Raw genomic sequence first — 24,007 nt, forward strand, 5'->3', positions numbered from 1 at the left:
TGTGTGTGTGTGAATGAGTTTGGAGGTATAGAAAGCGTTTCCTTGAGAATCATCCCCAGACATGAATGGCAGACGTGAAGAAAACCAGTGGAGAAAAACCTGCAACCTGATTAAAGTGTCTTGACTGGTATCCACTTTAAATGAGGCTTGCAACTGCTGTCACTGCTGTCAGCTGGGGCAGACCCGAGGCTCAGAGACTCAGTGAACCACAACCTCCAGAAAATGGGGTTTTCTAGTTGATTCACTGCACTCTCATGAGTTGCATATATCCCATCTCGCCCTCATTGTGTTGACTTGCCACTGTGGCTTTTTATCCAGTGCTCTGTTAAGTGGTCTGAGAGGTACATGGGGGCGAGGGGTGGAAGTATAGAGGGGACCCTGAAGATGGAAGCAAAGGAGACAAGGGAATAATAAAATGAGGGAGAGAGAGAGATAAAGTAGTGTGTGTGTGTGTGTGGCGTGTGCGTGTGTGTGTGCGTGTGTGTGCGTGTGCGTGTGCAGGTGGCGCGGTATACATTCCATCATTGGGTTATGTCAGGCTGAACAGCCCCTACATTCCTCCAGCCGTCTCATATCACTTTAACACGCTCATAACTGTGGCGCACACACACACAAAGACATCAACCCAAATACCTTTGACTCAAGCACTCAGCACTCAGTACTTAGTGACATATTACCTTTTTATGAATTGAGATTTGACTGTTTGGCTGTCACTGTACACATACTGTAGATCTGTCTATGCCCTGTCCCACTTGTGTACACCTTTTAGAATACGTATTGCTTGCATTGTACCCTTGTACATCATAGTCAACCTGTAAATAAGAGGAAGCATCTAAAATTAAAATTAGATGGCTTATTTTTTTACATTTATTTATTTTATCTTTGTCTTCCTTTGATGCCCTAACTTAATAAGCTAGTAAAACCAGCATTTAGGTTCTAATGTTCTGCAGTTTGGAATAAGACAATCCGGTTATTGTCCATCTATTAAATTTAGGAATCCGAATCAGAAATACTTTATTGATCCCCGAAGCGAAACTCTGGCTCTGCAGCGCTCACAAAATAAGAAGAGCAAAGTGACCTGTGCTTGTAATTTTGAAATTTGGTTGTTAAAACCACTTTCTTCCAGCCGAGACTTTTGGCTAAGGTCAAGCCCTACCTGCTACGCAAAGACTTTGAAAGAGTCATACATGCATTTATTACATCTCGTTTAGACTGCTGTAACTCTTTGTGTTGGATTGGATCAGTAATCCCTGCGTCAGTTACAGTAAGTCCAGAACGCAGCAGCTTGACTTTCAACCGGGACAAAAAGCGTGACCACATTACACCAGTTTTGGCCACGCTCCACTGTCTGTTTCAGGATAGATTTTAAAACTGTATTACATTTTTTAAAGATTTTAAATGGATTGTTGCCTTCTTATTTATTTATTTTACATGTTCACACCTGTCAAAGCACTGAGGTTCTTCCAATCAGATGCTCCTTGATGTGCCCAGATACAGGTGGAAAAATAAAGGTGACCAAGCCTTTGCCGTGGCTGCTCCAAACCTCTGGAATAGTTGACAGAGTCATAGCTTAAGACCCACTATTATTTGTTGGCTTTCAATTAACCTTTTTTCTATTGGTGGTTATTTCGTATTGTGTGTTGTTTGTGTATAATATTACTTTGTTTTTTTTGTTGGCTTGTTAAGCACTTTGTTCAACTATATTTGTTTTTAATGTGCTATATAAATAAAAGTGAACTGAGCTGTGTCTGAAACATTATCTGTGGATCTGGATTTTTGCTGTGATGTACCGAACGGGTTTGCCACAGGAAATTTTTGAGCAGTGGCGGTAATCCACCCAGATCTTGTTGCATCTCCTCTTGTGACTCTAAACAATAGCCCCACTCATTAAATGTATGTCCTTTGCTGTGTGGAAATGTGTTAGTGGAGGCGGTCTTAATTTCAGGCAAGGTGGCCCACCTCTACTAAAACACACTAAGGAAAACCCTGACAGTGTGGTTCCAGTCATGTCAGTTGGTGGGTTTTGGCTGTCCTCAGTCCCTCAGGAAGCAAACAGACAAACAGACAAGAGGCTCTCTTTGCACTTTGGCTGACGCCACATTTTTATGTTGCATCAGTCTGGGCTTTTTAGCTGCGATAAGAGAGCAAAAACTCCTTCGTTAATTTTGTGGATCAGTCAAAAGGCCTTTTGATGAAAATACAGGATGGTTTCCCTTGTGAGTGTTTGCTTTAAAATGTTAGCTAAGCTTCGCCTGTGTGTCCTTTAAACCATTTGCCTATTTTTTTGTTGAAGGGGAACTTGCTCTTTCAAAACAAATTTTGATCATACAAATGGTGCTAGCATGTGCTCTTTGTCAGCTCTATTCAGTATTTTATAACGAGCAGGGCTCAGGTGCACTCCTAAAAGTATGTTGGGCAGACCTCTGGCCGTGGAAGGATAAAGATGAAGGCGGGGGGGGTGGGTGTACAGGGTTTACATAAACATTGTGATTTATAGCTTCTGGGAGCTTGAGAGAGCAGGGCAGATAAGTAGACAAGGGTTCCAGATGTGGCCTGCTCTGTCTGCCTGTGTGAGTCTCTGACTGGGAAGATAAAAGAGGAGCAGAGCCTACCCGTCCCATCCTCTCCACTCTCCGAGCAGAACTCCACAGCAGGGACCAGCCCTTCTCCCCATGTCCCTCTGCCCATCGTTCAGACTTCCTTCCTCCTTCTTCCTAGCCTTTGTTCTTGAGGTCTTTTTCTAGAATAATTTGGTGCACAGATGGTCTTGTTATGTGTCAACATCTGATTTCAAACATAAAGTTTCACGGGGAAAAATCATCTATGGCATCCTGTCTCATTACAAAAAGTCAGATTGCCATGATAGTTGTTATTTTACTATATATTAATGTCCATCTAGTTTAAACAAAGGGGTCTCATGTACTACATTATCTCACCTGTCTCCTGCATCCATCCAAAGAGCACATGTGTATGACCTCTTTTTTTACCCATAATTTCTTCTCCTAAGTCTTTGTCATGGGTGCAATCACGTCACATTACGCCTGTCATCAGGTCTTCCTATCCAGCCAATAACCTCTCTTTTTCACTTGCAGCAGACAGGGATTTGCCAATGGCTTAACTGTTAGGAATTATAGCCTCTTAACTGGAGGTCATACTGTATGTCAGATCCTTATGGAAAATCATAATCGCTTAACTCCAAAACTGTGCTTCTCAGAGGTCAAAGAGGTTTTTTTGCACAGATTAATAGGATACTTTTGGTATCGGGAGGATTATGGAAGCAGCATGATGATGATAATTCTTTTCTGCTTTGCAAAAATGTAAAAAAAAAAAGAATACTTGCATTGGCATGCAAATAGATTTTGTGGTGCTATTTCTGAGCCTAGGTGCTGGTGTGTGACTAGTTTGAAAACTAAATAGGCAGTGTCCCTGTATGTAAATACCTTTTGCTATTTGGGCAGAAAGCATGTTTGTTGTTGCCAGCAAGACCCCCTCAGTTTGTGAAACCTTTCCTCAGAGTAGTGTGAGCTGGTGGGTGTTAAGGGCAGGAAGTGAAATGGTGTTGTGAGGGCAGGGTGGTTGGATGAGGAGAAAGGGGGGGTTCATTCAGTTTCCAAGCAAACTTTCCACTTACCAGAAGCTGAATGGGTGAGGACGTCAACAGACTGTGTGGCTCTCTGGATAAGGGGTCCACCAGTTAAAGGCTGTTGCACAATGCAATAGTCACTGTGTTGCACAACTGGCTCCTTTACTCTGTATGTGATTCTAATCAATGCCTTGTGCAGCCACGCTTGCAGCTGGATTTCTTTTAAAGGAGTATGGTTTTAGAGCTGATAACAATGGGAGTATCCCAACCCCTATCAACTCCATGACAAACCTTCCCTCCTTATTTATCAAACATCTTGGACTGGCTTTTACTCCCTCCTTCTGTTCTTTTTGACTATATATTTTTTTACAAGCTCATGTATTTACAGTTACCCCCCTTTTTAGATGTGAAATGGCAACAGCCTTTGCTGACTGTCAGAGTATTTCCAGCTTGGAGGTGCACCAGAACTTTTAATGTTCTGACATGTAGATTTATTTCACCATCAGTATCCAACTGTCTTAGTTTCTCAACCACAACCTCATTCTTTTCTCCTCAGTTCTGTTTATATTGTAGCAACAGGCATACTGTAAGTCCCATGTGGGGAAGGTCTTTTGAAGCTCTGTATGTATGCTAGGTGCGGTGGAGGGTTCTACATTAGGCCCAGATGTGTGTATGCTCTGTTGTGGAGCTTACTTTGGCTCTGTCTGTGAGCAGCATGATTGTCATTGTTGGGACGATAGGGCAATTTCCCTAGGACTAGTTGACTGCATGCTCACTGTCAATGGTGTTAGACCCCACTCATGTACCCCAACATCAAAGTTGTCCCTTGGATTAACTGGAGAGACACGTGTATGTGCAAGTAGTGCGTCTGTGTGATTGTGTATATGTTTATACAGTGTTATGCTTTGAAAGGAAGTGAGTTGGCAGCTGTTAAAACACAAGGCTGTTTGTACAGACCCACAGCTGGGGCTCCCTGGGGTTTGGGTTTTCTGCACCCAGTCACATAAGACAGAGGTTCTCAGAAAGTGAGAAAGTTTCCAGTGCTAACTTAACACTTTAACCCCAATACCCCCCAATGTTGGGGGTATATCTAAAATCAAGGTTTCTGTCTGCAAAGCTTCCTCTTTCTTGGTTGGCTTAGTAAGCAATGGGGTTACAGAATGTCACATTCCTTTGTCAGAAGTGTTGCAACAGTATTTTGGGTCACTTTGACCGATTTTTAAGTTGATCCTTAAAATGCCTTTGTGTGTCATGTTTCTGTGCTGCCGTGTCAAAACCTTTTGCTTGTCTGTTTTTTTTTCATTTCCTGCCCAACATGTACAGATGGGTGTCAAAATAAAAATAAAAAATAATTTAGTGGAAAACGGAACGCAGAGGCCACCATGGGTCACTGAAAGTTGTGATGCTTATAATAATGATGTAAATAATGTTATGGCCTTCAGACCAAGAAAATGTATATCTGTAGAAGAAGTGTGTTCATCCCTCCTGTAGATTCCATAGACATGTGGAGTTCATGCCAAGGATCATTTACGGCATTCTCACTTTACCAAGACACTAAATTGCTTGGGATCTTAGTTGTTTTTCATGGCTTGTGTAAAAATCTTACATGTTTTTTGCTGTTAAAATCTATCTTGAGCTTTTTGAAAACTAGTCTGGAAGGCTTTTGTCCTAATATTGATAGTAGCATGAAGTACTTCCTTATTTTGTGAATTACGCTGTTCACAAGTGGTATTTGTTGCAGGGTCTGTGCTTGACCATTCTTACCTTTTTAGCCTAGTTCTTCCTCTCGAAACACAGGTGTGGTTCCTGTTCACCTGGGAAAGATACTGCAGTGGAAACGTTTTTTTTCTAGGAGATCAGGTTCTGTGGTCTTTTAAGTCACTAGCATGTTTTCTAGCCCCTTGTTGTCTATGTTTTCACCGCAGTCTAAAAACTTGTGGATCGAAGATTAGGCAAATTACAGGCAACATGACAGGAGGTCTTAGAGGTAAACACACTCTGCAGCCAGCAGTTCATTGTGCTCATCTTCTTTAAAAAAAAAAGAAGAAAAGAAAAAGAAATTGAAAACAATCCCAACAAAATCGGTGCTGTATGTGTTTGACCAATCAGTGACAGTCATGTCTGCAAATCCCACCCTGAAGGTTCCTGACCCTGTTCCCTGCTGTTGAAATGTAAGTAGTTCCTCAGAAGGTTCTTAGTTCCAGAGAAAAGTTTCTGAGGTTGCTCGCAGCTATGCATAGCATTTCATAATCCAGTAGGTCTTCTGTATCCTCAATTACATTTGAAAGTAAAGTCTTGAGCATCTCTCTCTTTCTCTTCTTACATAAGTACAGTGTTGTTGCTCAAGTTCATTGAAAGAGTTCAGCTTAGAAAGTGCACTCACTCTTTATCTGTCACTTTTTGTGTTTCCACCCCCATTTCCTGCTTGCCTTAATCAAAGACAGGTGGAGTGTTGGTAATGGACAACCTGTTGGACCCAGTAGTGCAGGAAGATGACAGGAAGCTTATTAATTCTGGGCCATGATTTTGTTTTTTAAGATTGCGGGTGCTTTGGAGGAGAGGCATCATAAAGTGAGAGGTTTTGAAATGAGGCTGGTAAATGACTGTACTCTCAAGAGACTCTGTTTTGTTTTTATTTATTTTTTATTTTTATTTTTTTAAATGGTTCTGTCCTTTCTCAAATTCTCTCCTCTGCATCCCTCAGATGTGGAGCAGATGGCTATCGACTGGCTGACCGGAAACTTCTACTTTGTGGATGACGTGGATGACCGGGTGTTTGTCTGTGACATTAACCGCCAAACATGTGTGACCCTGCTGGACCAAGAGCTGTACAACCCTAAAGGCATCGCCTTGGACCCGGCCATGGGGTCTGTACTTCCCTTCACTCTTCTTGACCTAACAAGTACTCTCAGTTCACTTTTAGCAACACTTGAGAGGAAAATGTTGTCTTATGATCAGACGACGTGCTGACCAAGCAGACGGTCAAAAATTAAAGCACTTCCTCCAGATGGAAACCTAGACTGATTCCTGTGCACTACATAAACACTTGCATGTTGACTTTTTCAAGTTCCTGATACTGACAAGCTAGTGCCTGATGCTGTTCCCTTTTCTTGAGTGTCACTTCTCTATCTTTATTCTCCTGGAAATTATTTGTAAATCATTATAGTTAATAATGCAGATATGTCTTGTTAATACAATTCCCTTTTCGGTAACCTCACCATTACTGAACCCCTCCGTTCTTTTATGCTTCTCTTCTTCTGCCACAGCAAAGTGTTCTTCACAGACTATGGGTCTACGCCGAGGGTGGAGCGCTGTGATATGGATGGTCAGAACCGCACTAAGCTGGTGGACAGCAAAATTGTCTTCCCACATGGTATCACACTGGACCTGGTCAACCGGTTGGTGTACTGGGCTGACGCATACCTGGACTACATCGAAGTGGTGGACTACGAGGGAAAGAACCGACACACAATCATCCAGGGCCTGCTGGTGAGGTTTGAAAGATGGTTGGATGGGTGCACAAAAAACACTCTAACATACACAGAGATGCAGGCAAAAATATATATTTCTGATTGTTTAGCTCTCTTTTTAACATTCAAAACAAACCGCAATAGCTCAGAGTCCCTTTTGACTTTTCAGTCTTCCCTTTTGATAACATAAACATCTATTTTCCAAATCTGTATCATCATTGATTTAATATCATCATCCTTAGAGGCAGTACTGTTTTCCAGTTATCTCCTGTATCTCCTGTAAAGAGATCCTGTCTCTCTTGGAGAAACATCCTTTTTATTGCCTTGATTGATATTACTTAAAGAGTGTGTGATTTTCCTGGCTAGTGCCTCTCTAAACACATTAGTCTGGCCCTATCGAAGCCTGTACCGGTGAGTACCGGTCTCAATGAAATCAGGACAGCAGTGATGGTGGTGGCGTGTGTGTGAGAGAGGTGGGGGAGGTAATATGATCCCAAACTATACATCTTTCTGACAGTAGAGGAGAGCTGCACAGAATAGACCCTTATGAAAGTAAGACCTCTATCTGTTTAATAGCAGATTGGAAGTGGAGCCATTGTGCTCCCCTGTGCCAAGTTTACACAAACTCTCTCTAATTATCTCTGTCTGCCTCTGTCTGAGACTATAGATGTCTGTTTCTGTCTGTCAGAGATTTCTTCACATTTTTAGAAACTTGTTAAAACTATGTTTTGTGCAGATAAATACTTTGTTAGGAAAGTTTTAATGATGCAGATTTTATCAGACAGCATTCAAGGTAAAACATATGAACACAAACAATATCACAAAAGCCATAAGTCATGGGCCATGAGCTGTTTCACTGAGAGTCAGCATTCTTAGTAGCACACTTTTTTTATTTTGCTGCTTTATTGTTTCACTGTATTTCAGATTGAGCACCTGTACGGACTGACTGTATTTGAGAACTACCTGTATGCCACCAACTCAGACGAAGGCAACCTCAACCCCAAGACCAGTGTGATCCGAGTAAACCGCTTCAACAGTTCTGACTTCCAGGTGGTGACGCGGGTAGACCGGGGAGCCGCACTGCACGTGTACCACCAGAGGCGCCAACCTCAAGGTACACATTCAAGAAGGCACTAAGCTTGAGTGCTAACTGGTCCATGTCCATTAATAACAGTTGCCATTGCATGACTGTTGTTTTCATGTCCCTCCTTCCTGGCTTAGTGCGCAGTCATGCATGTACCCTGGATCAGTTTGGGAAGGCTGGAGGTTGCTCTGACATCTGTCTGCTGAGCAACAGCCACAAGACTCGAACGTGCCGCTGTCGCTCTGGTTTCAGCCTAGGCAGCGATGGAAAGTCCTGCAAGAGTGAGTATTAGGACTGAGGGAAACATTTAATTTGACAAAATGAGAAGCTTCCCATTAGTTTCACCAGTGATGATTGATGATGGCATTGAGGTAAGGGTGGTTAAACAATTGCTGGCAGAAGTGATGACAGTTAATTCATTGAGAATGTTTTATTTCCTTCTTCATCTTCCTTTGCAGAACCAGACCATGAACTCTTCTTGGTGTACGGTAAGGGTCGTCCTGGTATCATCCGGGGCATGGACATGAACGCTAAAGTGCCTGATGAGTACATGATTCCAATTGAGAACCTAATGAACCCCCGAGCTCTGGATTTCCACGCCGCTAGTGAATTCATCTACTTTGCTGATGCCACCAGCTACATTATTGGCCGACAGAAGATAGATGGCACAGAGAGAGACACCATACTAAAGGAAGGTAAGAATAAAATCACAGCTTTGCACAGGATTCTAGGAACTATTTCTACTCTTTAATCAAATTCTGGAATTTAGGGAGGACAATAATTCAGGTTATTCTGTATCATTTTCACTTTATTCATCATGTATTGGCAACCTAATTGGTTCTTTTTCACACCGGCTTACTTTGCTTATCTCAGGTATTCACACAGTAGAGGGGATAGCAGTAGACTGGATGGGAGGTAATCTCTACTGGACAGATGATGGACCTAAGAAGACTATCAGCGTTGCCAGGCTGGAGAAGGCTTCTCAGACCCGCAAGACTCTCATTGAGGGCAAGATGAGCCACCCTCGTGCAATTGTTGTGGACCCCCAGCATGGGTGAGGGGAGGGTATTGTTATTTTCATGGTTTTTCCTTCCCCATAAATGCTATGTTGAAGTTGTTAACCCAGTTATAATGTAAATTATATTGTAACTAAAAAGCCACAAATTTGGCAGAAATGTCTTGTCTCACACAGCTTTTGAACATGGTTATACCTCTTCTCATCTCCCAGATGGATGTACTGGACTGACTGGGAGGAGGACCCCACAGAGAGCAACAGAGGGAAGATCAAGAAAGCTTGGATGGATGGTTCCCATCACCAGGTTTTCCTGACCAGCAAGACAGTGCTGTGGCCTAACGGCTTGAGTCTGGACATTCCCCAGGGCATCCTGTACTGGGTGGATGCTTACTACGATCGTATTGAGTTGGTTTACCTCAACACCACTGAACGAAAGGTTGGAAATGCTCTGGGAACATATTTGAACTGTGGTGTATTGATGATACACAATGATAAAATATATACTACATATACTACTCCACATTATTTAAAACAACAAGCTACTTTAGGATAATTATTGTTGAAAAGCAGGTAACATTTGGAAATCTAACCTCTATCATTTTCCTGATATATCAGGTGGTGTATGAGGGGCAGGAGCTTAACCACGCCTTCGGCTTATGTCATTACAAACAATTTCTTTTTTGGAATGAGTACCGTGGTGGCAGCATCTACAAACTGGATCAGGTCACGAAGACAGTCACCCTACTCCGCAACGAGAGGCCACCCATTTTTGAGATCAGAGTGTATGATGCACACCAGCAGCAAGGTAAATCTCCCTTCTACTCATTCATTTCACTTCATAACTTGCTAATAACTAAATTAAATATTCCCCTTGTCTTCTTTGTTTTTCTTTTCCTGTAGGCTCTAATGCATGTCGAGTTAACAATGGTGGATGTAGCAGTCTGTGCCTTGTTATTCCTGACAGCAGGTCCTGTGGCTGTGCCGACGATCAAATCCTGGATGTTGATAATGTCACCTGCAAAGGTACTTAGCAGCTTTGCCAGTAGAAAGGTTTCACCAAAGATCAATGTGGGAGGTTAAGGAAAATTGATTACTCAGCAGGAGTTCAAGCTGTTAAAGAATTCTAGGCTGTACTTTTCATTTGCAAGCTATTCTATACTCCGTCTTTGCCAAATCTGGAGAGAAGTTTTAAAGCAATCTCCACTAATATTTTTTTTTAACTTTTAAGAGAGCTGACCCAGGCAATAAAATGCTTTGTTTTGGTGCTTGGCTCATGTCTGAATGGCCCATCTGTTTTTCCTCCTACCCCTGATCGCATCTCCAGCCAACCCCTCCTACGTGCCGCCGCCCCAGTGCCAGCCCGGGGAATTTGCTTGCAAGAACAACCGCTGCATCCAAGAGCGCTGGAAGTGTGACGGGGACAACGATTGTCTGGACAACAGTGATGAGGCCCCAGAGCTCTGCCGTAAGTCTGCCACGTCATTGTCATGGTTACACAGCAACACATAGATAAACATTACATTTCTGTTTAAGGGTATTGGCTAATGCGAACCAACAGAGTACAAACTACTAATTTCCAAGACTGTCTCTTTCCATGCACCGTAATGTGACTGTAATTTCACTGGCAAGCTTTTTCCTCATTAAGTGATTGTGAGAACCATGGACTCATACTTGTTTTTGATGTTCTTTTTTTTTTTAACTTAATTTAAAGTGACGTATTTTAAGGGTGAGAAGATTATGAGGGCATGCTGTATATCAAACAGAAAGCATTGACAAATTGGATAGCTTGGTGTTAAGAAAAAAAGAAAGTAAGAAAAGTTTTGTTTTCTTCCCTCAGATCAGCACACCTGCCCAGCGGACCGATTCAAATGCCAGAACAACCGTTGTATCCCCCTGCGATGGCTATGTGATGGCGACAATGACTGTGGCAATGATGAAGATGAATCCAACACCACCTGCTCTGGTACATACAAACATGGACAGCTTTGTACTTAGAAAGCATTACAGTTTTTCATTCAGTTTTTGGTTTGATTTGGCAATCATTTTTGTGATCTGCAGCACAGTTTTTACTTTATTAATAGTTAGTTAAAAATGATATTAGTGAGATTATCCATGTTGAGGTAAAGAGAGAAAATGAAAGTGATAATTGAGAAATACCGGACTAACAAAACTTTTGGCAGACAGTCCAGTTGCAACTAAAACAGACATATTGGTATCTGTTCGTTTTAAATCAATTCAGTTACAATTTGTGCGGTGGATGCCAGCATGAATTTACAAACAGTCCAGAAGTATCGATTTACAGCATCAATGATAATGGGCTGCGATTGTCCTAACAGCGTTTGTTGCTTTTATAAGAGCCGTTTTGTTGTCTCAAAAATTTAGATAACAAATTGTCTTAAACTTAATTAAGATAGAGTGAGGGTATTTTTGGGGGGCAACTTTTCTTTTTCTAGTAATAAAATATGGGAAATCAGGTTGTCAATATCTTATTGAACGGTGATGAGTCTTGCGAGCTTAAATGTTGAGTCAGGGATATTTTGAGAGGGACTTTTTTACAGCACTTACCTGTTTTGTACCTTGTTCCCCTGCCAGCTCGCACATGCCCACCGAACCAGTTCCCTTGTGCCAGTGGGCGCTGCATCCCCCTCTCTTGGACTTGTGACCTGGATGACGACTGTGGAGACCGCTCAGATGAACCAGACTCCTGTGGTGAGTCACAACTTGCACCTTTATATAGTTGCTTTTTCTTGAAAAGGGTTAGTTTGAGATGACAAATATTCTTCTTATTTTTTTACATTTGCTCTTCTGACCCCTCTTTAGCCTACCCAACCTGCTTTCCTCTGACTCAGTTCACCTGCGCTAATGGCCGCTGCATCAACATCAATTGGCGCTGTGACAACGGTAAGCATCTTCTTAGACTTTCTTCACCTTCTGTGAAGCTGCATGTGAAAACAATCCATAATAACAATGAACTGAAAATAAAATCTTTTATGTGCTCATGTACAGACAATGATTGTGGGGATAACAGTGATGAAGCAGGCTGCAGCCATTCCTGCTCCAGTGTCCAGTTCAAATGTAACAGTGGCCGATGCATCCCAGAATACTGGACCTGTGACGGCGACAATGACTGTGGAGACTACAGTGATGAGACTCATGCCAACTGTACCAACCAGGGTGAGGGACAATTACTTTGTAGCAAACTGAAATAGCGCTGCTCTAAGAATTGTTTTATTTTGCTTCATTGTTTGTGCTTTTTCCAGCTGTACTTGAGTCAAGCTCTCATCATTGAATATATTTCCCTGTGTTTACATGTTGCTGTTTGCAGTTGTAAAGAGGTCGTCCTCCTCCCCGTTTCATAGCTTCTGTGCTGCATGCCCATGCCTGCCCTCTGGCCTGTGCTTATCAGTCACGGCAAATCCTCTCTGTTGCTCTCTTCAGGATGTGATTATGTTTTGTGGTTGGATAACAATTAAATTCTTTCATGGTCTTGTGAAAATTGCTCAGATGTTTTGACTCTGCTGCACTGATATTGATTTACATGTTTAAAGTTTAAAATAGCTGGTTGCCACGCTTGGCTGATACAATCCAACATTGGAACACTGGAACATTGAGTTTTGCTGGTTAATCCCTCTTTGTAACAATGACTGAGGCAGCGTCATAGCACAGTGGGAAACCGCTGCCTGAACATTCACTCCTGTAGAGAGAGAGATTGTGTGTGTGTTTGCGTGTGCGTGTGTGAAAGATATGCAGCCAACTGCCATCAAGTCTCAGCATGCAAAAAAGGAGGCCCAGCATGACCTGTTGGTCTAATGAGCAATCTGTGTTCTGGGTGTTTGTTTCTGGCTGTGTTCTGGGTGTTTGTGGCCTCTTTTGGTCTGGCGTCTGGTAGTCATTAGCTGTAATAAAAAAGCAAGACTATCATCTTCCTAGGGCTGGGCAATATAGAGAAAATCAATTATCACGGTATTTTTGACCAAATACCTTAATATCGATACTGCAACGATATTGTAGGGTTGACTGTTGGTGCTTTTACAAAATATTTACACAATGAGATTTTTGATAAATAATCACCAGTAATGTGGATTCAGTGACTAAGTGGGTAAAGGCTAATAATAGAACTGTTACAACAGTCTGGTAAGTGTACAAAATTACAAAACTGTACTGTACTGCAGCCTTTAAAACCAGGAAAAGATGATGTCCACAATCTAAGACGATATCTAGTCTCATATCATTATATTGATATAATATTGTTATATTGCCCAACTCTACACCTTCCCCTCCTGTATATTGTTGTCCTGTGTTGAAAGGTCCCTGGCCCATTTCCTCCTTTAGCCGTGCCAAGAACTGACCTTTGCCATGAGGGGATGTTATTGTGCCACCTTCCCACTGGTGTCTTTCATGTGCACGTGACATCAGTCAGTGAGCTGTGTGTGTCACTGTTGTTTGACTTGGCTCAGTGTCAGGTTGTTAACCCAGTGTCCCAGCATACCCACAAATTAATTAATGACTAAATGGCTTATTCTTTGTTCTCTCTGTTTTTGGCCAAGTGTTTGTAGTTGTGTGATTGCTGTTTGCTGGTTGTGATTCCAGTCTAGTTATTTTTCATTTGCTGACTTCTACTGGTATTTTATTGCTTCTTTGACATTGACTTTAACTGTACACTCCATCTTTTTTGTTGGCTAACCATCACACTTTTCTTGCTGTTTTCTCGCCAGCTACCCGTCCTCCGGGGGGCTGCCATGTCGACGAGTTCCAGTGTCGGATGGACGGCCTTTGCATTCCCAAGCGCTGGCGCTGTGACGGGGACACAGACTGTATGGACCTGAGTGATGAGAACAACTGTGAGGGAGTGACCCACATGTGTGACCCAGCAGTCAAGTTCAGCTGCAGGGATTCTGGTGAGGAGGCTTTTAGTTGGGCGATGAACCTTTTGCAATGTTGTTGTGTTAGTACAGGTTAGGTTTTATTCTCTGACAGATGAAGACAAATACATTAAAGGTTAAGTGCCTGGTCACACCAGAAACTGGAAGTGGAAAATGAATTTGTGCATCTGTTACGCACATCTGTTATTAGTTTTTATGTATAATGTAAAATTGGACGTTACAGGCTTCCTCCATTCTCTCAAAAGTCAGGACTGTCAAGAGGATTTTCAGTTGGTCAATTACTCATATTTTCATGTTCACATCAAAAAAAGTAATATAATTGGAAATATATCTTTGGAATAAATGCTGGTGGGACCAAGCCCTGGAACTTAAAAAAACAACAAACTTTAAAAACCTTGTTTGTTTAAAACAACACAAGCTTAAAATAGATAATTTTTGGTCCTGACAGCTCGCTGCATCAGCAAAGCTTGGGTGTGTGATGGCGACAGTGACTGTGAGGACAACTCGGATGAGGACAACTGCGAGGCGTTGGTGTGCAAGTTGTCTCACCACATGTGTGCTACCAACGACTCCATCTGTCTGCCTGCTGAGAAGCTGTGTGATGGCACTGACGATTGTCCGGATGGTTCTGACGAGAAACTTTGTGGTAAAACAATCCTTATACACATAAACTTCAACATAAAAATGTGTTCGGTACATGGTTCTTTTGTTGTTTAGAACACCACAAATAGAACATACAACTCTCCGGTCTTGGATTTATTTCAACTCTTTCATCTGTTTGTTGCCTGCAGACTTGTGTTCATTGGACAATGGTGGCTGCAGCCATAACTGCAGCATTATTCCAGGGGAGGGCTTCATGTGCTCATGTCCCCTGGGCATGGAGCTGGGAGCCGATAACAAGACCTGCCAGATCCAGAGCTTCTGCGCCAAACACCTCAAGTGTAGCCAGAAGTGCGAGCAGGAGAAATCCAGCGTCAAGTGCTCCTGCTACGAAGGTTGGGAGCTGGAGTCTGACATGGAGAGCTGCAAAAGCACTGGTGAGAAAAAATAGGGCCTTTTGCCGTAAAGACTTTATTAAAGTGCTTATATTATGCTTTTTGGGCTTTTTCCCTTTCTTTTGTTGTGTTATATATTTTTTTTGTGCACATTATAGGTTTACAAAGTGTAAAAATCCAAAGTCCACCCCAAAGCGACTTAGCATCTCCAACAGAAAACACTGTTCACAAACTGCTCCATTGTTGTTTATTATTTATTATTGTAGTTCAGCGTTTACTTCCGTGACAAATGTGCGTCACTTTGTAACACGTGTTGTAATGCTCACCCAGCTGAAAGTGTGGCACTCCCTCATGCTCAGCAACTGACAAGCTAGCAGTACTTACTGCGCATGTGCAACTCCCAACAAAGATGTTCCAATGAGATGCCTCACTCGGTAGCTAAAACAGAGAGCTCAACACATAGGGTGAAAAGAGGAGCTGCAGCGATGTGCAGTACAAGAAATATATGGTGTTTTCTGAAAATTAAACCAAATAAACCTTTTCTGGTACAATCTCCAAATACAATTATAAACCTGAAAATGAGCATAATATGAGCACTTTAACTCTTCCTAACTCTAGAATTTATTTTTGGTTTCATATTGAGAGCAAAAGTATTTGTCTTGAGCTGAAGAGGCTCTACAATACTGAATCTACTGTGTGTGTACTGTATATACTGTAGTGTGTGTGTGTGTGTGTGTGTGTGTGTGTGTGTGTGTGTGTGTGTGTGTGTGTGTGTGTGTGTGTGTGTGTGTGTGTGTGTGTGTGTGTGTGTGTGTGTGTGTGTGTGTGTGTGTGTGTGTGTGTGTGTGTGTGTGTGTGTGTGTGTGCGCGTGTGTGTGCGCGTGCGTGTGTGTGTATTTAATGCATAATGGTGTTTTGTTTCCAGAATTGAGCTGCAAACCCCTTCAGTTATTCAGATGTTTGAAAGAGACAGATGGAGTGGGAGACATTGCAGAGACAGCTGTGGCAGGATTTGATCCAAGGCCATCAAGGGGTTTTGTGCATCTGGACTTTGACTTGAGATTTACTGTATTAAGAGACTAACACTTTTCCTTGTACAACTTCTTTGCTTTTAGATCCCTTCAAGCCTTTTATCATCTTCTCCAACCGCCATGAGATCAGAAGGATTGAGCTTCACAAGGGGGAGTTCAATGTGCTGGTTCCTGGCTTGAGGAACACCATTGCCTTGGACTTTCACCTCAACCAGAGCACCCTGTACTGGACTGATGTTGTAGAGGACAAGATCTATCGTGGGAAACTGTCTGATAATGGAGGTGAGACAGCCAGTTAGCTACAGCTTTCGAGCATTTTAGGTTTTGCAGAAAGGTAGATTGGGGGGTTGAATGAATAGCCACTTAGAACGGTCTAGTTTACATAGTAATATGTTTATTCTTCAGTATCATAAAAATAGTAATGTGGATTGTTCCTTCTGAGGTAGCAAATCCTTTTTTGCTTTTGACTGAGCATTTACTGAAATTAACTTCTACTGAGAACTCTGTAATTTCTTAGAGCCAAATTCAAAAAGAAGTTTCTTAAAAAGAGGTCAGCAGTGGCAGTCTGTGACCCTGAATAAATGGCCAGGTCATGGTCGGCCTTTTCTTGCTCCAAAACCCCGGGTCTCCTTGCCAATCAAGGTTGTGTTCCCAGCCCAGCACTTAAGGGGCACATGGAAAGCTTTGTCTCTTCCCATTTGTCTCAGTACTCGATGTGCGTGACTGCAGCCAAAACACTGATGTAACGTTGGAGGCACAACACACTGCAGTTCCAGTTCCCAGCCCTCTAACGTAACCAGTCAAACAGGACTCCTGAGCATTGACATTGTGACTAACACAGATCAGCTCCTGCTGCTTGTTGAGTCCATTTCAGAATCTCTGAAGTTGTTAGCATTCTCTGTGTAGTGCACCCAGCTTAACAAAGACCCCATCTACCCACACATACACACAGAAACTCCAGCATTCCTTTAAGCAAACTGTAAAGAAGGCGTATCCCTCTCCCTCTAATTACTACAGGAAGGCCTTGTGAAGAACTTGTCTCATCGTCCTAGCCAGAGATAATCACAGATTTTGGTTTGCACTTAGTCTGCATGAGAGCCCGTTGTTTCTGGGAAAGACTAAAAGAATTCGGGGATCTGGTGTTGATGTTTGTTCTTAGAGGTGGGAAAGATAGTGCTGTTCAGAGCCTCACTGACAGACACAGCAGCAATGTGTGCTATTCACTGAAAGATTCCATAAGAATTCTAAACAAGTTATTGTTTGGCAGATTTTTTTCTTTTATTTAGCGATGATTTGTGCTGACTGGACAGTTGCTCTTGTCAGTCAAAGTAACATAAGCCAAGATACTATACTAAATTAGTTGATTTACAACTGCTGTTTTTCTACTTAAAATCCCCACTAACAGTAAAATGCTATGAAATAGGTCCCTTTTTCAGCTTGCTATTCAGTTTTTAAATGCATGATAAATAACTAAAAAACAAAACTTTTTTTTTTTTTGGGGTGTCACATTCAGCCCTGACCAGTTTTGAGGTGGTGATCCAGTATGGACTGGCTACTCCAGAGGGCCTGGCTGTAGACTGGATAGCCGGGAACATCTACTGGGTGGAGAGCAATCTGGACCAGATAGAGGTGGCCAAACTGGATGGGACAATGAGAACCACCCTTCTGGCTGGGGAGGTGGAGCACCCAAGGGCCATTGCCCTAGACCCCCGTGATGGGTAAGAAACATAGATCTTGTGATTCTAAATCTGCAATCAACCTTTTTAGAAAATGGACAATAGAATTGATTTATTTTCTGTTGGCAGTATTTTATTTTGGACAGACTGGGATGCCAATCTGCCCAGGATTGAGGCAGCATCCATGAGTGGTGAAGGCAGACGCACTATCCACAGGGAAACGGGCAGTGGTGGCTGGCCCAACGGACTCACTGTGGACTACATGGAAAGACGCATCGTCTGGATTGATGCCAGGTAGCATTTTTCACTAGTCTCTAAATATACAGTGTTCTTATTGCACTGCATCCACCCACTCACTCATTACATCACCCACTTGCTCAGTTGTTTTTGCTTGCCATGATTCATTTTTTAATAAACATGCAGATGTGCTTTGCTTATGTAAAATGACATACAAAGTACAGGCTCATCTAGTAACATGAGCAACATACATACATTTATGCTAATGCACATATTATGTAAAGTATACATCCCTGCCTTAATCCTCCTCCAGGTCAGATGCTATCTACTCTGCTAAGTACGACGGTTCTGGGCTGATTGAAGTGTTGCGGGGTCATGAGTATTTGTCCCACCCATTTGCTGTCACCATGTATGGAGGCGAGGTCTACTGGACTGACTGGAGGACTAACACTCTGGCCAAAGCCAACAAATGGACAGGACACAATGTCACAGTAGTCCAGCGTACCAACACACAGCCCTTTGACCTCCAGGTCTATCACCCATCCAGGCAGCCCCAGGGTAGGTTGCACGCCACATACATATGTATTTCAACTTTCAAAGAGAAATACACACTCACAGAAAGAGAGAAAGCTTCCATATCTCAAATTCACCCCGGCCTGTCAGTGCAACTGACTGAGTTGGGCATTTAACTCAAAAGAGAATGGGGACTCACAGTTCATTGTTGAACACATTGATTCACGACTCCTATTCTCCAAAGACCGCTGACCTTTCAGAGCTGTGAGACGTGTTGTCTTCTCACACCGGCAGCAATTTGAGCACCCCCTGCTGCCCCGTTGATCAAAAAGTCACCTCACTGTTTGGCATTTCCCACCGGCTGGGTAGGAAATAAAACCCTCCTCCTACAACTTAAATGTCATGTGTTGATCTCACAGGCCCACATGATTTGACAAAATGACAAAAAGATTTGCAGTTATTTTGTCACATTGAATGTGATGTTTAGTAGCCAGTGGCTATGGGATCCCAAGGGTGTGCGGGCTGCAGAGAGGCACTAGATCCGGTAGTTGGAGGCATGAAAAGAGAGATCTCACAGAATTGTTGATTGACAGCTGCAACCAATGCCTGTGACAGTGACGAGGCAACAAGATGGTCTTTTCCTGCACCCTCACTTTCCTTGGGGGTCCATTGATGGAGATGTCCATTACACGCATGCCTGTGATACTCTGGAAGTATTTTCACACATTAAATATGAAAATATATACACAGCAATCTATAGAACATAGGACGGGCCTTCAGGGAAATACCTCCTGTCTGTCTTTTTGGGTGTCTTTCTCTCTTTCAACACTTCCTCTGTTTCTTTCTTTCAGCTCCTAACCCATGTGCCACCATTGATGGTAAAGGCCCTTGCTCCCACCTTTGTCTCATTAACTTTAACCAGACCTTTTCCTGTGCCTGCCCTCACCTCATGAAGCTGCAGCCTGACAAATGCACCTGCAAAGGTAAGGACAGATGCTGTTACAAACACCTACAGACCTGTGTGCTCACACAACATATTCAATCCATGTCATCAAGAAACAGGCTCCTTGTTTGCAGGAATCTTTTCCAAGAACAGTCATGACTGCTACGGTGCACTCAGCTCCCATACGTGACATCAACGTCATTAGCTGTTGTCTCTTATGACAGAATACCTAATTACTTTTTCTCTTTTTGTGTCACGTGGCATTCTTCACTCATTTCCATTTAATTTCATATAAAAGTCTTCATTTATTGCTGTGTGATTTTATTAGTAGCTTTCATGATGGTTTTGAGGCGTAGCTGTGGGAATCTGTGTGCCTGTGTGTTCCTGTAATTGTTAAGCATTCTACAAAACAATCCTCATCTCATCAGTGTAGATTTAAGGATAATTGGATTAGAGGGTGTCTGATGCATTCTCCATTAATGCAGGAATATTTGTGGAGCTAAGGAGAGTCTCAGCCAAAAGTTTCTCTGACACATTCACCAATTAAACAGAGTTAAAGCTGCATGAATTTTTGGCTGCGAGGGAGTCATTTGTTACTCAACCTCCCATCTCTCAGGAACAAGCCTCGACAAGGGCAACATGTTACTGACTGGTCAGTTTGACCCTCTTGAGCTTCTGTCTCCTGGGATCCAGCTTACTCTACCCTTTTATTTTGTGGCTAGTGCAGTGAGAAGAAGCCTAAACTTAACTAAACCTTTAATCACAATGAGCTTATAAGAATATAGATTGGATCTTGTGATCATATAAAACCTGATAATGTCTAGAGTTAAGCAATTAGAAAAGTTACCTAACTTATTATATATTTGTTTATGTGTATGTATGTATATGTTTTTTTCTTATTCCCAGAATCCCGCAAGTTCCTTCTATATGCTCGTCAAATCGAGATCCGGGGTGTAGACATTGACAACCCCTACTACAACTACATCATCTCCTTCACCGTGCCAGACATAGACAACGTGACAGTGGTGGACTATGACGCCGTGGAGCATCGCATCTACTGGTCAGATGTTCGAACGCAGACAATCAAGAGAGCCTTCATTAACGGCACAGGGGTGGAAACTGTTGTGTCTGCTGGTGAGAGAGATTACAGCAATATCTGTCATTCCAATGTTTTTAATTCTTTGTTTTAATTCCAGTTTACACTTAAACCTTTCTGTATCTGTCCAAAAATTAGATTAAACCCTAACCTTTTCCATTTCCCCAGACCTTCCTAACGCTCATGGCCTGGCAGTAGACTGGGTGTCCAGAAACCTCTTCTGGACCAGCTATGATGCCAATAAGAAGCAGATTAATGTGGCCAGACTGGATGGATCTTTCAAGAATGCTGTTATCCAGGGTTTAGACAAGCCCCACTGCCTGGTGGTGCATCCTCTACTGGGGTGAGGGTTGTCGCCAGTTAGTTCAGATCGAGTTGTGAATTCTCTTTCTGATGCTCTTTTTCAGTTTTCCATTTCACTTAATAAATTCAAGAGCATTTGCTGCCAATATGATTTTCAACAACAACAAATTTGGTGAAGGTTTTTAGGGAACAGCTGTAGTTCCCTTGCTGACTCTTTTCCGCTGGCCTACTAGATTTTCCTCATGTGATGTTCCTGTTGTGTCTCCTACTGTGATGCTTCATTGGTAGAGCAATGCTCTGCTCCAGAAAAGAGATTTCAGCCCCTCTTCATGTCTCATAACACTAATATCCCTCTTCAGGAAGCTGTACTGGACTGACGGTGACAACATAAGCATGGCTAACATGGATGGTAGCAACAGCACCATACTTTTCACTGATCAAAAAGGACCAGTAGGTGAGCAGATGAACTTCATACTGCAAAATAATACTGGATCTCTATTAAACTCTACAGGTTGAAAGCACAAATTAACCATATTGGAGATGTATGTGTATAATACCATCATTATTCTTTCCACTTAGGCCTCTCTATCGACTATGAAAAAGAGCAGCTGTACTGGATCAGCTCAGGAAACGGCACCATTAACCGCTGTCAGATGGATGGAAGTAAACTTGAGATCCTGGAAGGTGTAAAAGGCAAACTTACTAAGGCTACCGCCCTGGCTATTATGGGTAAGATGATACTTTTAAATGTTTCTTCTCTTTTTTTCAATCTTTCTGATGTTGATAGTTACATAATATTACTGCCCATGTTAAAAGGATAACATACAAATATATGAAACAATTTCACTCACTGTAGGAGACAAGATGTGGTGGGCAGACCAGGGAACTGACCAGATAGGAACATGTGACAAGAAAGATGGAGGAAACTGGAAGGTTTTGCGGAACAACACCTCCCCTATGATGCACATGAGGATCTATGATGAGGATGTGCAGAAAGGTAAGAAAGATCACCGGAAACTATACATTACTGCTTGTGGTTTATGTCAGTAATGAGTCAAAAAGTAACCCTACATAATTTGGAAAAGATGGTAAGATTATTTAGATTAAAATAACTTGATTGTCATGTTTTGAAGCAAATGTAAGAAAAGTAAAAAGTTAGTGTAAAACTAGAAAAGAAAAATACTTTTCTTCAGCTTAAGTGATCACCTCCTTTTCTTTTAGCGGGTATCAACCTATGCAGTAACAACAATGGAGACTGCTCCCAGCTCTGTCTGCCCACCTCACCAACATCCAGGGCCTGCATGTGCACAGCTGGATACAGCCTCAAGACAGGACAGCAGTCCTGTGAAGGTAAAACACTGCGTCACAGCTACAGTCACACATACAGTACAGTGAAAATGCAGGTTGTTCTAAAACAAAACACGTATTGTATTGTCTCTGAGCAGGCATGGGCTCTTTCCTGCTTTACTCTGTTCATGAGGGAATCAGAGGAATTCCACTTGACCCGGCAGACAAATCTGACGCCTTGGTGCCAGTGTCTGGCACATCTCTGGCTGTCGGAATCGACTTCCACGCTGGTGAGTAACACAGAGGGACATTAGTAACTGGATGAGCTCTCAGTGAAGTAAGTATTTACAGGATGACACAAAAGACTTCTTCATTTTCAGAGAATGACACCATATATTGGGTGGACATGGGCCTGAGCACAATCAGCAGGGCTAAGAGAGATCAGACATGGAGAGAAGATGTGGTCACCAATGGCATTGGCAGGGTTGAGGGCATCACAGTCGACTGGATAGCAGGTCTAGTTATAACAAATTTCATATCCTATTTTAATTCAGTTATACATATTTCACAAAGGACCACATAGCTGATTTTCATCCCTGTTTTTCTATAGGAAATATTTACTGGACGGACCAGGGCTTTGACGTGATCGAAGTAGCCAGGCTGAATGGCTCCTTCCGCTATGTAGTCATTTCCCAGGGCTTGGACAAGCCCAGAGCCATTACTGTCCATCCAGTTAAAGGGTAAGTCTTCCTGCCTTCAGTAAAACTGTTGCCGTCAGGTACTTGCAATGTAGTTTCAAATGTGCTACTAAATTTTGAAATATCCCCAAAAATGCACTTTTAAATCTTGTCGGTGTGTCTCTCCGTGCAGGTATCTGTTCTGGACTGAGTGGGGTCAGTATCCACGTATTGAGCGATCTAGGTTGGATGGCTCCCAGAGATTGGTCCTGGTCAATGTGAGCATCAGTTGGCCCAATGGAATCTCCATCGACTACGAGGTGTGGACCACAGCTGACATCATAGCTCCTAAGACCTTCTTAAATACATTTGTCATTATTAATGACAGTATCTTCCTTTCTAGTTGGATTAAATATATTGTCATTTTACCAAAGACTGGACCATTGGTCAGCAATTCTTTAATGCAACGAGAATTATCTATAATTCTTAATGATTAGATTATAGTAGTGGTGCATTATATGCCCTGTGATTTCATGAATTGAATTGTAATATGTAATTAACTTTAACTCTTTATGTATCCACAAGTCAATATAGTAGGCTCAAAATAGTTGTTTATTCTGTGTACATTCTATCAGTTCCCCATATAACTTTATCTGAAAGATATATTTGGCCTAATAATATATATTTAACTATGAGTAGTTTAATAATATATTTAAGATTATTTGGTTATAATTTAGTTTTAGAGCTGCCACAAAATCCAATTTTTGCCAATGGTGGTTGCCTAAAATCACACATAAAAATCATTCAGTATTACGTATTATAGCATTATGTGCTGGAGGGTATAAGCTTAAGGGGCATTAGAATGATTTATTAGGCTTATGAACAGTACCAGCAATCAAGCCTTCCTAATACTCTTCTTATGTTCATTTTTGAAAATGTGACATTCCTTAAATAATCAACACTATTTTATTTCTAATTTTTGTCTGCAGGGGGGTATGCTGTATTGGTGTGATGCCAGGACAGACAAGATTGAGCGTATCAACCTTGAGACTGGAGAGAACCGAGAGCTGGTGCTGGCCAACAACAACATGGACATGTTTGCTGTGTCTGTTTTTGAGGAATTCATCTATTGGAGTGACAGGTCAGTTCAGAGATTAATTAATGTGTTGAATCAACCATTGAACCACATTTTTCTAGTGCTCTTATTATCTAGC

At 42.1% G+C, this 24,007-nt stretch overlaps 1 protein-coding gene across 2 annotated transcripts in view; it reads left to right on the plus strand.

The window, feature by feature from the left end:
• lrp1ab (low density lipoprotein receptor-related protein 1Ab) overlaps positions 1-24,007 on the plus strand; it is an 87,639-nt gene that overhangs the window by 36,794 nt on the left and 26,838 nt on the right. For both annotated transcript variants that reach the window (XM_032521656.1, XM_032521657.1), the window contains exons 7-39: positions 6,288-6,450; positions 6,850-7,072; positions 7,978-8,167; positions 8,275-8,418; positions 8,596-8,832; positions 9,011-9,191; positions 9,366-9,588; positions 9,768-9,957; positions 10,053-10,175; positions 10,477-10,617; positions 10,990-11,115; positions 11,745-11,861; positions 11,973-12,053; positions 12,159-12,326; positions 13,868-14,050; positions 14,484-14,681; positions 14,827-15,072; positions 16,146-16,343; positions 17,575-17,779; positions 17,867-18,031; positions 18,288-18,532; positions 19,339-19,470; positions 20,337-20,564; positions 20,695-20,869; positions 21,189-21,283; positions 21,409-21,558; positions 21,686-21,826; positions 22,051-22,179; positions 22,275-22,406; positions 22,497-22,631; positions 22,727-22,856; positions 22,987-23,113; positions 23,783-23,934. In XM_032521656.1, coding sequence (XP_032377547.1) covers positions 6,288-6,450; positions 6,850-7,072; positions 7,978-8,167; positions 8,275-8,418; positions 8,596-8,832; positions 9,011-9,191; positions 9,366-9,588; positions 9,768-9,957; positions 10,053-10,175; positions 10,477-10,617; positions 10,990-11,115; positions 11,745-11,861; positions 11,973-12,053; positions 12,159-12,326; positions 13,868-14,050; positions 14,484-14,681; positions 14,827-15,072; positions 16,146-16,343; positions 17,575-17,779; positions 17,867-18,031; positions 18,288-18,532; positions 19,339-19,470; positions 20,337-20,564; positions 20,695-20,869; positions 21,189-21,283; positions 21,409-21,558; positions 21,686-21,826; positions 22,051-22,179; positions 22,275-22,406; positions 22,497-22,631; positions 22,727-22,856; positions 22,987-23,113; positions 23,783-23,934 — 5,473 coding nt within the window. The remainder of the gene's footprint in view (positions 1-6,287; positions 6,451-6,849; positions 7,073-7,977; positions 8,168-8,274; positions 8,419-8,595; positions 8,833-9,010; positions 9,192-9,365; positions 9,589-9,767; positions 9,958-10,052; positions 10,176-10,476; positions 10,618-10,989; positions 11,116-11,744; positions 11,862-11,972; positions 12,054-12,158; positions 12,327-13,867; positions 14,051-14,483; positions 14,682-14,826; positions 15,073-16,145; positions 16,344-17,574; positions 17,780-17,866; positions 18,032-18,287; positions 18,533-19,338; positions 19,471-20,336; positions 20,565-20,694; positions 20,870-21,188; positions 21,284-21,408; positions 21,559-21,685; positions 21,827-22,050; positions 22,180-22,274; positions 22,407-22,496; positions 22,632-22,726; positions 22,857-22,986; positions 23,114-23,782; positions 23,935-24,007) is intronic.

This window comes from Etheostoma spectabile, chromosome 7 (assembly GCF_008692095.1).
Source record: "Etheostoma spectabile isolate EspeVRDwgs_2016 chromosome 7, UIUC_Espe_1.0, whole genome shotgun sequence".
NCBI lineage: Eukaryota > Metazoa > Chordata > Actinopteri > Perciformes > Percidae > Etheostoma > Etheostoma spectabile.